We start from the raw sequence: 17,995 nt of genomic DNA, 5'->3' as shown, positions 1-17,995 counted from the left end.
TGGAGCTGAAGCAGCGACCAGCTGCTGGAAGGCAGATATCTCTGGTTCTGGGCATAGTAAAGACAAGCTACCAGTATCCTCTGAAAGGGGAGAGTCCTTTTGGAGTATTTCCTCAGAAAAACTCTTAAGTTAGACAGAACCCGAGATATCTGGCTGATAATGGCAATTAACAGGCTGAGATGGGGGCCACTACTTTGAAGTCGGATCTCTCCGGTTCCACAGAGCCGATTTTCAAAAATCTGGTACCCCTGGAAAAAAGGGACCCTCAACTATCAATCTATATTCCTACTGCCCATTGACCCCAGACAGCCCTGCCAAAATGTACTTGTTACTCCTTAAAGTCAGGCTGGAGATGTAGACTGTTAGACAGTGGATCACTCTGTGGTCTGTTTTCGTTCCCAGCACTAGAGGAAGCTTCCCTGCTCTAGTGTTTTCCCTCCTAGTGTCAGCTCAGTGCAGGAGGAGGTGCTTAGCTTCCTCACAGTCTGAGAGAGTTCTCCCTGAGATGGACAACTGCACTGACGTGTAGCTTCTGCTCTCCTCAGTGTGTGACCTCAGTGTCTACACCGCAGCTACACCCTATGTGTACTGGGAAGCTGTGTTTAACGCTGTACTGCTTCACATGTATACTGTGAGTTCCTGCTGGTGCAGAACATCATCTTTCTGCAGCGGGGTACACTGGTATTCCATAGGGAATAACATCGGGGTGTAGAGATGGATCTTGAGCAGAGGCACCAACAGGCTAAAGCTTTGACTGTTCCCAGGATGCACTGCACCGCCTCCTCTATAGCCCCGCCTCCAGGAACTGGAGCTCAGTTTGTAAGTTGGTGCCTGCAGCGCAGGTCACTAACAGGTGAGGCTGCGCTAGGCAGCTCTGAAAAGCATATGCTCCTGAGGAAGCTGGCAGCAAATAAGACCAGCGATACGCGTCAAGCTTTTATTTCATGACCACAGACATCCCTTCTATCTGCCACTTATTTATCTGACAACAATTGGACTCATACAGTCCTACAGGATCCTCCTAAGTGCTATCATCTGGACACCCTGGACATATACCCCTGCTGCTACTGGATCTCGGTCTGCAATCGGAGAACCAAGGGGACTTTGTACTAAGAAACCGGGTAATATCCACAATCTAATTGCATTGAGGACTATTCGGAGGAATGAGCCCTAGTCGGAAATAAGTATCATTTGCTTTAATGGGGATAGAAGTGATCCTACTTGCTTACTTGAGAGACTCTCAAATCTTTTTAAGTCCACTATACTGAAGCTTTTTTAACAGTCATTTATATGGTTAAATTTTTCCGGTACATATTGTAATAAATTGTTAAATTTGGTTTTTACAAATACATTTATCCGTTCATTAATTGAAACTCAGCCGGCGCCAGTATATACTTTTATCCTAGCTCTGAAAAGCACTTTTTTTTTTTAGAAGACTTCAAGGGCTGCAGCACTTTCTATGTCTTTATGACATGCTGTGCTGCGGCTCCATCACCTCCGTCAGCGGCGCTGCATACTCCCGCAGCCAGGTTCCCGGGTACTTGCAGCGAAGATGCACCGGTTTTCAGGCACATCACTGCTGCCCCTCTCCACGATCATGTGGTTGCACTAAAGGGAGGAAGTAAGAGGTGGGACCCGCCAGTAAATCGCAATCCGGTTGCGGTCCCGGGAGACGGACCGCGCCGCTGGCGTGGACACTGTGCCGCACAGGGACCCCACTGTATCCACCAGGGCAAGGAGCACAGCTCGGTTTACTAAAATATGTTTATATCAGGCTCCACAGTACCCGGGAGTGAAGTCCAGCAGAGGGGATAAGGCGCTAACCTGTAGCCCCTCCCCCAGCTCCGGGCACCATCTACTGCTGGTGTTCCTGCCCTGGAGCTGCAGTTCTCTCTCTCTCTCCCTCACTCCCTGACAGAGATTTTGGTGCCATTACATAGCTGGGTTGATCTCCAGGACTGCAGGGCACTGTCTCCTCTGTAAATCCGCCTGTATCATCAGTGCTGTGCATTTACAGACACTTAAGTATTCTACATGTCATCACAGTAAAAGAGATTGTAGATAAAGTCCTTACTGCTTTAAAATTTGAGACCATCACAGTGCTTCTAAGAGTTAAAGGTGAAACAGTTATTACGGACATCCAAGACGTCTTGTTCGTGCCAAAATTGGGAAGCAATCTCATTGTTATAAGCGTCCTGGAGAAAAATGGTTACAGAGTCCAGTTTGCAAAGGGCAAATGTATGGTGCAAAATGAGAAAGGGACTGTAATTGCTTCAGCAACCCGGTGCAACCAACTGTATGTCCTGGACACCGAGCAGTGTTCTGCAATGGCGGCCTCTGATTCAAACCAATCAATGGAGCTGTGGCACAGGCACCTTGGTCATCTGGGATATGACAACGTCCAGAAACTACGCAATGGAATGGCAACTGGAATCACTGCGAGTAATACTGAGAGACCTGTGTGTGAGAGTTGTATAAAAGGTAAGCAGACTCGCACCCCATTTTCTAAGTCTACTAGTAAAGTGGAAACACCACTAGCCCTAGTGCATACTGACGTATGTGGTCTGATGGAGATAGAATCAATGAGTGGCTACAGGTATTTTTTTGATGATGCCACAAGGATGACACGTGTATTTCATGAAAGCTAAAAGTTAAGTTGTCAATAAAACTGTGGAATACAGGAACCTGGTGGAGACTCAGATGGGTCTGAAATTAAAAGTCTTGATTAGGGCATAACATTAAATAAGGCTGTACTATGGTTCAGTTAATGAACTAGGGCACTATTATAGGACATAAAATTAAGTGTCTTTCTAGAAGTATTGGGAAGGGGGCCACATGTTGCTATGGGGCCCACAAAGTTCTGGCTATGCCACTGGCATGATTTCTGACATCGCACCACCGTGCGCAGTTCACACAGCTGGGGGCATGGGGAGCCGTGTAGAGTCTGAGCCTGCTGAAGATGCTCAACGCTGCCTGGCATTAAAAAAAAGGGGGCTGGCTAATTCTGAAATCCCCGGGATTGGAAACTCAAATCCCAGGATTGAATCACAGCCCGTCAGAATCCCGGGATTGACTACCATAGACACAGTAGAGGATGAGGCTGGAGAGATAGGGGGATGAGCCAATGAACAAGCGGCAGGTACCGACTGGGAATAGGGAGCTCCAAAAACATGAGTGTGCCAGGCCCCAAGATTTCTTTAGCTGGCCATGACACAGCCAAGTAGAGTAAGAGTGTCAAATTTGAAATGATGACCTTGGACAACATCTGATTTGCCAACTACATCTAAGACGCACCCAATTACTCAAATTTGGTAAAGCTGCTAAAGTTGTGATCTAATGGATAGATTAGTGTACTAAACACTCGTTTTAACAACATAAACATTCCTTCTCTGAGAAGGGTAAGGTTGCTGATATATTTATTAGTGAGGACTTTAATGTATATTTGCGTCTTGTTCAAATTGTATGTCACAGGCTACAAACAACTTCCATATATCTTATATACATTTTACTGACATAGGGCCTTATTCAGGCTTGTAAGCAAGCAAAAAAAGCACACAACTGGGCAAAACTATGATGCACTGCAGGTGGGGCAGATGTAACGTGCAGAGAGATTCAGATTTGAGTGGGGTGTGTTCAAACTGAAATCTAAATTGCAGTGTAAAAATAAAGCAGACAGTATTTACCATGCACAGAAACCATAAAAGCCACCCAAATCTAAAGCTCTCTGCACGTGTTACATCTGCCCCACCTACAGGCAACATGGTTTTGCCTGGTTGCTTGCTCTTTTTTGGTTTGCTTCCCCATCAAAAAACCCTTATATTGTTCGTTCTAGCACCCTGCACCTAATCAGGGTGGAGGGCATATTTTAATTTTGAAGGGCAAAGTTTTAGATGTGATATATCGTGACTGTAGCTGTGGTGATACATTACATATAAAATGTTGGCCTTCAATATATAAATATACAATGTCATATTCCAAATGTAAGTTTCAACTTACTAGCGGTTGCAGACCATTTTATTCCTTAATTTTGAAGGGTAGGGTAAATGGGAAATTCAATTGCAATTGTCTATTCCTATTCTGAATGTTTTCACGGATGATCTGGATAGAAAAAAACTCTAAAACGTTGTTAAATCTATTTATATAGTGGAAACGTGGTAATAATATTTAGAAGACTTGCATTTAAGGAGTCCTATGTCTAAACTGGCAACCTAAATGGAGCATCCGATATGTGGAAGACGCAGCTCTGGGTGCTTGTCAAACTAGGGCTAGAGTTTCTACATCAGTGGTCTTAGCTCTCTAAGTCTTCTGGCACAAGTCTTGGGATGTGAACACCTCTTGGAAGGTCTTTGCCTTTTTTCAGTTATTGACTTACTCAACACAGAGTTGGATAATATTACTAGCAAGTTTAAGGATGGGCAAAGTTCACTCCTGATGGTAAATATGACAAAAGCATGTAGCTTTCAGTTTTGGTCATGTTGTCAGAGGAATAGGTCATGGGTTCTGAACTCCGCCTGGAGGATAGCACAGAGGAAACAAGTCTTTTTCTGCAAAGATCAAATAGTCTGCATGACTGCATTTTGGCACTTAGTGGGAGCTGCAGTGGGAGCCTATTTGCTATCGTACCATAATCGATTCTTATTCAGATAACTGGCTGAGGGACATCATGGATCAGCATCTTTTTTAACCTCCTAGAGCACCACCCCTGTGTTTTTTTCTATAGTAGTTTCACGGCAGAGTCTATGGGTTTTCTTCAGGTGCTTTGCAGGACCGCACAAACACTAAGGGCCCAGTTCAAGGTAATTTTTCCAAAACAACCTTCATAAAGAAAGGTAAGGTGGCTATTGGCTCTCACATGGACGTCACTTAATTTCTATATGAGAGTCCCTGAGGAAATGGTATCGACATTCAAAGTTGTGCAGTTTGTAGGGTGCCATTACAAAGCAAAGTCATTTATAAATGGGACATAGTCACCTGATCAGACACACACGATCTGTCTCCAAGAAAGCATTGGTCACTTCTCTGGTGTCTCAGAGATGGCAAACTCAACAGGGACTGTCTTTTTGGTAATGAAATGACACAACTGTGATAAGAGACATCCACCTCCAGTCTGGAGGACTATAGTCATTTGCTGCCAATTTTTGCAAACATGGCCACAAGATGAAGCTAAGCTTATGAAAAATGGTTCAGTCACTTTCTGATGCAAAAAAAGTAAGGCACTAGTCAGATTGTGTGTGTGTGTGTGTGTGTGTGTGTGTGTATACATCACACAACAGGGAGGCACAGAAAGTTCCACTAATTTGAAAGAACCCAAGCAGGACCATGAGGTACACAGAATAAAACGTTCCAGCAATAACACCTATGGTCAAGCTGATTACTTTAGCAGGAATGTCCTGTCCCTTGGAAAATAGTTCCTCAACGTAGACCTCTTCCAACAGATTGTGGAGAGATTGGGTAAGACAGATGTTAAATTGATGTCATGCAGGTTAAACCACAAGGTGGACCATTTCTGCACAAGGGACCAACACTGTGAAAGTCCCGTGGAATCTTTATCTGATTTGCCAGTTCCCTCCCATGGTGATGATACTGTGCTTTTTAAAGGGGATCATACTGGAAGGTGCTGTTACAGTAGTAGAACCTGATTGGCCTAGATGGTACATAGATATTCTCAGTAAGTCAGTAGGTCCTTCGTGGCATCAAGACAGGACTAGATAATTTAGGGAGTTTTTTTTCACTATTAGTCTTACTGGCTTTAATGGTGTGGCAGTTGAAGCCATAAACGCCAAGTGAAATGGGATCTCTAGCAGTGCAGTTAAGACCATTCTCAGAGCTCCAAATCCCTCTTTGGTGAAAAATTATCATAGGATCTAGAAAATGTATACCAGTTGGTGCAAATAAAGGAAGTGTCCAACTACTTCTTTTCAGTTAGCCCGCTTAACGCTATTTTTGCAGGATGGTTTAGATAGCAGATTAAAATTAAATTCCCTAGGGGTTCAGGTTTCAGCATTTTTTTTTTATTATTTTTTTTTTTACAGGAGTGTGGTACTTGCAGATGTTTTTGCAGAATGTGATGGATTTTTGACCATACTGTATGTCAATCCTCCACAAGTTTACTGTGACTTAATTTTTGTTTTAACAACACTACTTTTTCTCTTGGCCATTTTTATTAACCAAAGGATGTCAGCGCTGGGAGCTATAGTTTGCAAAACTGTCTGTCTTTTTCGTGAGGATAGGGCAGTTCTACGGACAAAGGGCCTTATTCAGGAATGTTAGCAAACCAAAAAAGCATGCAAATGGGCAAAACCACGTTGCACTGCAGGTGGGGCAGATGTAATGTGCAGAGAAATTTAGATTTGGGTGTGGTATGTTTAAACTGAAAACTAAATTACAGCAGCCAGTATTTACCGTGCACAGAAACAATATGACCCACCCAATCTAAATCTCTCTGCACATGTTACATCTGCCCCACCTGCAGTGCAACATTATTTTGCCCATTTGCTTGAATGTTTGGTTTGCTAGCAAACCTTAATAACGCCCAAAACCAACTTTTCAACCTAAGGTGGTTTCTAAGTTTTACTCTCGGCACATTGAGATCCCTGTGCAATATTGGAATTTTTCTATGGAGGTGTACTACAGTTCAGAAAGATTTAATATCTTTTAGTCCACATTGAGGCCTATGTCAAAACAAACCATACAGTAGCTAGGTGCATCACATCTAACCGTTGCCAGGTTTATATGTGGGCGGGGAAAGCTATCCCTTACAATGTGAAGGCATATCTACCAGACCTGTGAGTGAATAGTGGCCAGTACAGAATGAAGCTTCGGCTAAGTCAGAGGTTCCCAAACTGTGTGCCATGGCTCCCTGGGGTGCCTCTGGACACTTGCAAGGGTGCCCTGGGTTGGTGGTCCAGGACCAATTCAAATTATTCATGGTCAATATAATAGGTAAAACCAGTGCTGGTGGCTGCCAGTCATAAAATATGTGGCCAAACAGGAGCAAATCTTGTCCCTCACCACACAACTGACCCTAAGGATGACATATAAACGCGATCTACTTAATGTAATATTTCTTTCTAAATTTCTCAATAATAAATTTTTGGCCTATGGGTGCCGTGAAAAAAATTCTGATATTCTAGGGCGCCGTGATTCAAAATAGTTTGGAAACCACTGGGCTATGTAGTTGCCTTGTGTATCTATGTTGTCCTTGTGAATTAATAAAAAAAAGAATTTCTCAATTTCAGTATCATTGTAGCTAAGAATGCCAGTTTGGGGCATAAGATGGTGTGCACTGCAACCTCTTCTGTGCACACACCTAAAGGAGCAGATTTTTTATGTCCCCGTAGTCCAGTGCCAAATACGGTTTTACAATAACATTAAAACATGTCCTCTGAATACACTGAGTGCCCACATTATGATCTGGTACTCCTGGTTACCTAAGTTAAGTTTTTTTGAGGGATAAAGATTTTTCTTTCTGTTTTAGTTTTTCTGTCTTATGGTACATGGGGGGTGATGTAGACCTGATAGCTGGGCTGCTAACTTTGCTATCTTGCATTCAGATAGTCCCCGCCTCCAGGGGGAGTGTATATTCACCGTGCAAGTGTGCGATCCCATGTGTACACCAAGCTTCTAAAATCCACTTTGTGCAGTCTCTGCGCAGCCCAGGACTTACTCCTACAGTGCAATCAGAACAGGCTGATCGGGTCCGGAGCTGTCGTCACACACCCTCCCTGAAAACACTTGGGGACGCCTGCGTTATTCTGAACACTCCCAGTAAATGGTCAGTTACCACCCACAAATGGCCTCTCTCTGTCAATCACCTTGCGAACGCCCGTGCAAATGGAATTTTTGCACCGTCCAGTCGCTGACCGGTGATGCCAGTTGTTGTTGTCTGACGCGTGTGCGCACTGCGGTGCATATGCATGCGCAGTTGTAACCTGATCGCCCGCTGTGCAAAAACGCACAACAGCAATCAGGTCTGAATCACCCCCATGGTTAGATTAACTGATCTCAATGGAAGATCTGGATATGAAAGAGGGAGGAACATAAAATACGATAAATTACTATTATTATTATTATACTGTTAGTACCAACGTCCATGGAGAGGCTCGATGCCCCATAACACACTGTTCCCATATTAATTTAGAGAAAGGGATTTAAGATATGTATAAAAATCCAATTTAATGAACCACTTTATCTACCACAGGAACTTTATACGTTAGTGTTTAGAATAATTTTAACAGTTTCAATTAAACTTGGAAATATCTCTTTATAAGGGGATCAAAGTTCTGAATTCATTTGCAAAGATATCAGTTATTATTGTGTTGTAATTTTCTTGATTATTGGTTCATAAGCTTAGATGGAGACATATATTGTCTTCTCCCCAGGTGCAGCTTTTGTCGGGCTATCCCTGTTGTAAGAAATTTGACCGGCCAGAATAAATTGTCTGCAATGAATTGTTTTTGGGCTTAATTCACTATGGATCGCTATTGAGGATGAGATAGCGATGGTCACAAATCTGCTATTGCTACAAATCGCATGTGAAGGGTCGCCCAGAAAGGATAAAAGACGCCCACCAATGTATTGACAAATCTGTGTAGGCATTAGCAGATTCGCAATGCATACGTAAAAAAAAAAGACATTTGCGGCTGACTCCAGCATACTCAAATCAATGAGAATGTAGTCGCACTAGGCGCCATGTTTTTGAACGCAGCGTTTGTAGACGACGTCAGATACACACCCCGAAAATGACCTTGACACACCTGCATTTTCCCAACCGCTCCCCACAAACGCCATGTGAATCAGGCCCTTTGTCTGCACAAGCAAACTAAATACTTTGAGATATCAGAGAAAACACAGAATATGCTATTATAAAAACAATGTTACTCACTTCTGTAGGTCTGGGACACTCTTGAAGGATATCCTATAACAAAATAAAAGTACAGTACAAGGTAGTCATGAGAGTAATATTCTGTTTGTAAGCATTTCATGGATATTTGTCCTGTGTCACAGGTTTTACAATCACAGTCTAACAGAAGCTGATTTTGGCCTTCAAACTAATGCCCAAATTTATCAAGCCTTGGAGAGTGATAAATTGCACAGTGATAAAGTACCAACCAATCAGCTCCTAATTGTCATTTTTCAAAAACAGCCTGTAACATGACAGTAGTTGGTTGGTTGGCACTTTTATCACCATGAAATTTATCACTCTCCAAGGTTTGATTAATGGCCCCTAAGGTTGAAGATAATTGTTATCTTTCTTTCACAGTTCCTCATTTGCAGAGTGTTGCAATGTTCTACAGACTCTGCTAAGCAGGCTTTAAGGGGTTAATGTAATAGGGTGCGAGTTGCCGTAAATGCGGGAATGGGGTATCATTTACAAGGCAAAAAAAGGACGGTTTTACCGTGTGAATGACTGTCGCTTTAAAAATATGGGCATTCTTGCCCGAAGTCCGCATCTCCGCCAACTTGAACCCTATTACATTTACCCGTAACCGTTTATGATGCACTCTGCTGTGAACAGGCTATGTTCTGTTTAGATTTCCTAAAATATAGATTTTTTTTCCAATGGAACAATAGGTCACAGGCATTACTTGCTTTCCTAATCTGCTCTACAATATATTGGAAGTGTATCACTGCTATTGCTGTGAACCATAGTAGCTTCACTTTACACTAACCATACGGCAGATATGTTTGTCACTAACTATAAACCATTATGTCCAGCCCCTACAGATTACCCTTCTTTTGGCATAAATTCTTTCCCAAACTGAGCTAAGCAGAGAGAACTGTTGCTTGCTCCTACCAATTATGTAGAAATCCAAGGAATAATTAAGTCATTGCCAAATGGCTGTGGTAGGGCATGGTTTGGGAACAATAATTCCATTTTAGATGGTCATTAATCCTTCGTTACTTTAACAAAGCCCATATCATTGTTTCCTCCAAGAATAGCAGATTAGTGGGCCTAAAAAAAAATAACCCACCCAAATCTAACTCTCTCTGCACATGTTATATCTGCCCCACCTGCACTGCACATGTTTTTGCCCATCAGGGGAAAATTTTATTTTGCAATCAACCTTGAATTAGGCCCTAGTGTCTCCTTATCAGTGATGTACAGTCAGGAGAGGCAGAGCCTCACCTGTCCTACTCCAGTATACTCCAGAGTTTCGATTATAAAAATGATTACAATAATACAAAGAAGCTATTTTAATTTATAAATATCATCTTTGTATTATTCTAATCATTTTATAGTCAAATCTCACCAAATTTGCAGTGATTTTCTGGAAACACAGGGACTGTTAGAGACATACCAGAGGTGGGCAGCTATGAGCTCAGCCTCCCCTCTGTCATAGTCAGAATCTAGAGATGTGTGGTTCGGTTGTCATGAAATACAAACACACCCGAACTTAAGGGTAATGAATTGAATAGCGTCCCAATTCACTTTGGGGTTTCTGAGTGGACGTGAGTCTCGGCTTTGGTCTGTTGTCAGTTCGGAACTCGGATTTAGAAACCGAATTCGGGTTTTGGTTTGCATGTAAACAGGTCCAAATTGCATTATTTTATCATTTTTATATCAATGTTTGTCGTTTTTTCATTGATGTTAAATTAATCCAAAACCGAACCAAAAACCAAATCTGACCCTAAAAACTTGAGGGTGGTTTTGCCAAATCCAAAACCAAAACACAATGATGAGTTAGAACCAAAACACTGCGTGACCCACTTACTTATGGCAGAAATGGGGAATGCTCATAAAGGTATCTTTTCCCATATAGAGGTTTGTGAGTGGGGTACGCAGTTCCTTCTGTACTATTTGGTGAAGGCTGCACATTGGGTTGAGAAAATAAAAGATGCCTTTATACATACAACCTTTGGGGCTCTATTGTGAGTTGGGTACACCTTCATTCTGCACACCTGTACCAACATTTGAACATCCTATAGGGATCGTACCTCTGTACATAGGCGTGCGCAGGACAATTTATTAGGGGGTGCACGATTAGAAGGGCGTGTTTAGCACCGCCTATTGGGCATGTCTAACACCACCTATCAGGAGTGTCTACCACCACATATTGGCACTCAATGCAAACTAAATAATATAGAGAATTAATGCACATATATATATATATATATATAAAATCTGTTTAATATATGTTAAATTTGTATATTTTATTACCATAGATTATATCCTAATCTCTCAAAATATATATTGTTATTGAATTTGAACTTGTCCTCCTCCAAGAAGAACGTTGTATTCTGTGGCGTTGGCACATGATGAGGTGAGAGAGAGCGTGGGTGGGAGCATGAGCGTACATGCACGCGGCATGACATCATCACGACACATCCCACAGGTTAGAGGAACTGGGAGTAGGATTACGTCAATGATGCTGCACCATACAAATGAATCACAGCCAAACTGAGCGGAGGAGGTGGCGGGAGCAATGGGCGGGAGGACAGAAATTAGCACACTCTGTGATCGCCGATACTGTAGCAGCAGCAGGTGTGTGTAAGGGGGTGACAGACATTAGGGGGTGCCTGTGCACACCAGGCACCCCCCCCGCGCACGCCTGTGCCTCTGTAGCATCACCATTGTTTAACAAACATATTACTCTATTGCACATTGTCTTCTTTATTCATTTTTTTCACATATCCGATCCGATGCTCACGGAAACTCGCATCGGATGTAAAACACATCTGAAATGCCCAATTTCATCCGATATATCTGCCCGAATGAACGAACTCGGATGAAATCGGGCATTATCGTTCTAGTGTATGGTGCCATTAAGACCGGACGTCGCTCCATGACATCATCGTGTCTTATTCCCAGCCTGCCACAGAAGGGGAGAGCCGGGCCATGTCCCTTTAGTGCGTCCACCTACCTAAGCCACATCAATTGTTATGGGCGGGCCGGGCTGCACACAGTGGGATAGTTACCTACTGTACAACACCAGGCAGCCGCAGAGTTACCTGTACTGTTAGCTGTGGAGACTGGGCAAGGTGGGCCGGCGGAGGCCTCCATACACAAGTGACGGAACGCAGTTCTGCCCCGTTCCGGCCCATTTTAACATCTGCAACTATTTTTGTGGAGCCAGCATTTAGTCTTAATTTGATTTCTTTATTACACACTCCTTTATGCAATTTCCTAATAACTTCCAGGTGTGCTGCTTGGTACAACATATGTGGTCATTCAAAACCTTTATGAAACCTCCCATTTGTTTTTGCCCCATCATGGTAATTCCTGAGTTTAAAGTCTCAAATATGTATACCAATTTTTACAGGAATGTACTTTAAGCTCTCTCTCACATTCTCAACTTCAAGTTAAACTCCCAAGCCTACTTATACCCCATTCCCTTATCTACAAGCAACTACTTATGTTGCTAATGTCCTTTGAACGCTCATTTATGAAGACATACAGAATGGTTTGGATGGTGCCCTGTGCAAACTCCCTTTAGGATCTTATTCAGTATCATTCATATATGCTTCACATTACTGTCACTATTACTAGAGATCGGGCCTTCTGAAACATTTATCCCAAATCACCGACAAAATGGCACGGTGGCCATTTTCCCTGCGTTTTGTGTATGTGCAGCAGGCTCTCTTGCTCCTAGTGCTCAGAGGTTACTGTGCTGCCTGCTAGAGAGGAAGGGGCTCAGATGGAGACTGCCATCGATTCGGCACCCTCCTCTCTTAAAACACCCCTGTGAGGTACCTTTCATATATTTCTGTGTAGTGTAGCCATACGGTGATATACATTTTGATACCTCATGATGTTTGTCTGTAAGTTATTTTATATACGCTATCTCCTCTCTATACTGACCATTTTTGAGCAGCACAGATGATGTAATTGTTAGCATTACTGCCTCACCGCACTAAGGTCATGGGTTCGATTCCTACCATGATTCCCACCATGGTCCTTACTGTCTGGAGTTTGTATATTCTGATGTGAATGGCCAAATATTCTCTGTAAAGTGCTGCGGAATATGTGCATGCTATATAAATAACTAGTAATAATAATTATTATTATTATTATTATTTTGTCTACTGTTATTTTGCTTTATGACAATCTTTCAATAAAAATCTAATAAAAATATATTTTTACGACAAAATTTAGGCATTATTTGATTATATAAATGACAAACTAATTTAGAATTATAAATTTTTGGCCTGATACCTGAAGTCCAGTTTTTTGCTCCTCCAATGAAAGGTCCAAAAGATCATCAATATCAATCTCAGGTTCTGCAGCTTCATCCCTCAGCAAATCCTGTTGCAAACAAGAAAACAGTCATTGTAGGTCATGTAGGCAGCTGTACTCAAAACACCAAATATCATGTATGGCTGCAGCTTGATATAGGGCCTAGTTCAGACCTGATCATAGCTGCAAATTTATTCTCTAATGGGCAAAACCATGCGCACTGCAGGGGGGCAGATATAACATGTGCAGAGAGAGAGTTAGATTTGGGTGGGGTGTGTTCAAACTGAAATCTAAATTGCAGTGTAAAAATAAAGCAGCCAGTATTTACCCTGCACAGAAACAATATAACTCACCCAAATCTAACTCTCTCTGTAAATGTTATATCTGCCACACCTGCAGTGCACATGGTTTTGCCGTTTAGAGAACAAATTTGCTGCTGCGATCAGGTCTGAATTAGGCCCTTAGACAATTTAATTACTTGGGGCCTTGTTTAGAATTAGATACATTGGGGGAGATGTATCAAAACTTGGAGAGTGATAAAGCGGAGAGAGATAAAGTACTACCAATCAGCACTTGTCATTTTTTAAACGCAGCCTGTAAAATAGTAGAAGCTAAAACATGCAGAATGCACTTCTTCTTTTCTGATAAGTCCAACTTCATATTTTCAGTATTTCTGCCATACATACAAATGATTATATTGCATCTGTACCAGTAGCAGATCTTACCACGGGCAAGCAGGACTTTTGCCCGGAGGGCGCCGCACCAGGGCAAGATCCGCTGCTGCTGTGCCCCCCGCTGCCCCCCACTGCCGCTGTGAAGAGAAACTAGACGCGTACGCGCCTAGTTCCCCTTCGTGGAGACGTCCTTTACTGTGCGGTGCAGGATGACGTCATTGCGCACCGCACAGCAAAGGTCCTCTCCACGAAGGGAAACTAAACGCGTACCTTTGCTGTGCGGTGCGCGATGACGTCATCGCGCACCGCACATCATTTCAGTCTGTACAGGGGGCGTAAATGACCATGCCCCCTGTACGTAGCCACGCCCCCTATTGTCGCCCGGGGCGCACAGCGCCCAAGAACCGGCCCTGATCTGTACCTAACTATAGCATACAGATGCGGCTTGACGGAGTTACTAATAATGTGCAGGTCGCATTTCACTATTTGTTACAATGTAATTAAGTATATTATATGAGAGTATAATTGCTTAAAAATAAAAAAATTCTCTTGATATGCTGAGCTATACTCTTCTGAAAATGTGTAGGGCTCGATAACGACAGCTGTTGGCACACTTACAGTATGCCAATGTATTAACCATTTTTCTGCTGCGTGGTACACTGGGCTCCACAAGGAATAACATCGGTGTGTAGAGTAGGATCTTGATCCGAGGCACCAACAAGCTCAAAGCTTTGACTGTTCCCAAGATGCACAGCGCTGGCTCCTCTATAACCCCGCCTCCGTGCACAGGAGCTCAATTTGTAAGTTGGTGCCATGCAGTAAGCAGGCATACAACAGGGGGGCTGCTCAGGCAGCCCTAAGAAAGCTATTTTCAGAAGAAAAGAAGACTTCAAGCACTGCAGCAGTGTTAGATGTCAGTCAGACATCCCCTGTTGCAGCTCCATCACTCCCCCAGTGGCGCTGTATACTCCCGTGCCCTGGTTGTCGGGTAACTACAGCGGAGGCTCCGGTGTTCTTCTATGTCAGTCACACACTCGCCGCTGTCTCTTGGATCGCGTGGCTGCATACAGGGGAAGGTAATGTGATACGCTGGTAAAACACTATGAATAATAGTGGGTATCACGTTTGTAAATAGACTTACTTGCTCTAGTACTGCAGGGGTTAACACTTCCCCTACTGGATGATGCCAGCAGCTATTAGGGAAACACTAGGACCCAGAAGGATGACAGCCACAGCACCTGGAGAGTGGAAAGATCCAGAGCCCCAGCAACAGGCTGACCTGTGAACTGAGGAAGGGGAGGAGCCTGTGGGGAGAGAAGAAAATGCTGAGTGAGGAGACAGAGCCAAGCTGAGTAGAGCTGCCTGGAAGCTGGCTTGTACCTGAGAGTGCTGACTAGAGGAGTGGGGTGCAGCTGTGGAAGGACAGCAGGAAGCTCCAGTGACTGGAGAGATCCCCTCAGCCACCAGGAGCTGCAACACAGGGACAGAGAGTGGTGCAGACATCACAGTGTGACCAGCCAGGCACTAACACCCCAGGGTAAGCTCCTGTAAAATCAGAGGGAGGAGAGAGCCAGCAACAGACAGACCCTCAGGAAATCCCCAGCCTGATACCTGACAGCCAACCTCCTAAGTTTGCAGTCAGTCAGTGTGAGCCAGAAGGAGAGAGAGGCCAGATAGAGCAGGAGCTAGAGACTCTCTGTTGAACTTTTACTAAGGGGCAGCTGGGTAACCCCCACATTGGAAGAAAGGCATTCAGCCAAGTGTGATACAACAGACTGTCAGTGGGAAGTATAATCACTCTACTACAACTGACACCCAGCTGCTATTGAGAGTAAGAAACCAACAACCCATTCCTTATCACACAAAGTGAGAGACTTGGACAGTGATATAGTTATTGTCACACCCTGCAGGTTGCATTACAGACTGTAGTGAGGGGACATGAACTCACCAAACCAGGAATTGTACTACTTCCATTTGGCTTTCCTAACAAAGAGAGACATATTGCTTTGCTAACTAAAAATGCAACTGCCACCTGGAGGACACTAGAAATATTGCCAAGGTTCATTTATTTAATATTGTACTACATGCAAAAGTGAGTACTACATGTGCAAAGGTGTGCTTAACCGTGAAGTGTTATGTAACTAACTGGCGTTACCAGAAAGATATTACTGTAGCAGTTAGGATTGTCATGTGATTTACCTGATTTGGTGCCATTGTGTATGTTAAACCGTTTTCTTTCAAAAACAGCAGTGACAACCTTGTTCCTTATAATAAAATACCAGTCACTGTTCTAACGCGTTGTGACATGTTTGGTTGGGATGTTTGGGGTCCTTGTCTCTCTGCCTAATCCCCGAGGAAGCCTGAAGAGAGAGTGTACAGAAGGCCAAGGAAGAAGATCAGGAAGCGCAGGTACCACTCAATCCACTCATACACCACCACTCCATCACTAGTGGTGTATCACAATTTGGCGTCCACGAACAGGATCGGACATGGAACTGCGAGGAAGCAACCCGGTCACAGACGACATCAGGATCAGGGCTCTAAATGACAAGATAACAGAGGCGATGCAAACCCTAGCCCACATGGAACAGGTGTGGAATAACCTTGAGCAGAATCAACTAAGAGCTGAGTGCAGAGATTGGCGACAAGATCGAGGAGGAAGAAACAGGTCGCAATGGGACCGTCCAAGAGAGCCAGGCCGACGCCCCACCAACCTATTTGACTCACTGGGACAACCGATATGTCGACGATGCAGACGAAGTGGGCACATTGAATGGAACTGTCGACAGCCTTCAAGAAGAACGGAGAGAGTACGACCACCCAGGAAAAGACAACCAAGGGATACTGGTACAAATACAGTAGTGCAGAACCAGGTTAACGTGTGCGGCATATTATCTGATGGTGATGTTCAGCAAGCCGGCACACAAAGAATTGCAGGCAAAGTCATGTGGTTCAGTGTATCACATGGCTATGGTTTTATAAAGCGAGTGAACTCTAAACAAAGGGTATATGTGCACTATACTGGCATTCAGAAGACCAACCAGAAAGAGTGCTTCCGGAGTCTGGGAAGTAATGACATGGTCGAGTTTGAATTGGCGAATGGGAAGAAAGGCATCAAAGCCATTAACGTGACTGGTCCTTGTGGTGTTCCAGTAAAAGGCAACAAATATGCGACAGATCGCAATAAACATTGGTGCTATCCGCGTTATGGAGGTCCTCCACGCAACTGTCAGGGAAATGACCAATACTGCGAAGGTGGAGAGAGGATGAGAGTAGTCGAAAGTGTCACTGAGAGAAGGAACGCTGTTCCTCCACAGCCTGAACAGAGAGGCGGAGCGAATCCGGGAGAAGGTCAGAGTGCAGAAGAAGGGGCTAAACGTCAAAATCCTTGCCGGATGTGTGGTTGCCTACCATCTGACCAGAGGAGACCAGAGAAACCCAGACGGCAAGAACCTGGCATCCGAGTGCAGAGTGAATCATTGAGGAAAGTAGACGAAGCAGAGGTGAAGGGACAGAGTGAAGTAGTGCAATTGAGCTTGCAGGAGGCAGTCAGTCCCAAGCCAACTCTAGAGCCAGTGCGTGAGATCACACCGAAAGTGGAAGACACTGATTCTGCTACGGCCGACTCAAGTCAGACGGACTCAAGTACCACTGACGAGAAAGGAGACACTGAAGAAGTGATTGAAATGGTCATGACAGAGAGATTGGGGCCCCTTAAGCCCCAAAGCACAGATTTGGTTACATCACAGTACAAATCTAATGTCCCTGTGGAAACCCCTTGTGTGGGCGAAAAGCCCATGTCGTATCTGTATCCAGAGAGGTATGGCCCTGCTAGCGAGTATAGTACCATAAGTGGTGAAGAGTTTAACGCCATGTTGCAGCAGGCTGTCTGGAGGTCTAGAAAGCGTAATAAAGGTATCCCACATGTTCAATGTAGACAATAGCCTGTGATGTAGAGTGAAGTCTATATCTACTGTATGTACTTACCTCTTGTTCAAATGTTTAATTTTTATATTGAAATGTTAAAAGAGACTTGTCCGGGACTTTGAGTATCTGTTAATTGCGTGAGGACACGCAAAGTTCTAGCGGGGGAGTATGTGATACGCTGGTAAAACACTATGAATAATAGTGGGTATCACGTTTG

At 43.8% G+C, this 17,995-nt stretch overlaps 1 protein-coding gene across 1 annotated transcript in view; it reads right to left on the bottom strand.

Moving 5' to 3' along the window:
* Positions 1–17,995, bottom strand: part of PPP1R14D (protein phosphatase 1 regulatory inhibitor subunit 14D) — an 88,899-nt gene that overhangs the window by 5,124 nt on the left and 65,780 nt on the right. Inside the window, exons 2-3 of the mRNA XM_063947777.1 lie at positions 13,157–13,246; positions 8,885–8,917 (exon numbers count right to left, since the gene is read on the bottom strand). Coding sequence (XP_063803847.1) covers positions 8,885–8,917; positions 13,157–13,246 — 123 coding nt within the window. The remainder of the gene's footprint in view (positions 1–8,884; positions 8,918–13,156; positions 13,247–17,995) is intronic.

The sequence above is a fragment of the Pseudophryne corroboree genome, chromosome 12, assembly GCF_028390025.1.
Source record: "Pseudophryne corroboree isolate aPseCor3 chromosome 12, aPseCor3.hap2, whole genome shotgun sequence".
Classification (NCBI taxonomy): domain Eukaryota; kingdom Metazoa; phylum Chordata; class Amphibia; order Anura; family Myobatrachidae; genus Pseudophryne; species Pseudophryne corroboree.
This window is presented reverse-complemented; position numbering and strand designations above follow the sequence as displayed.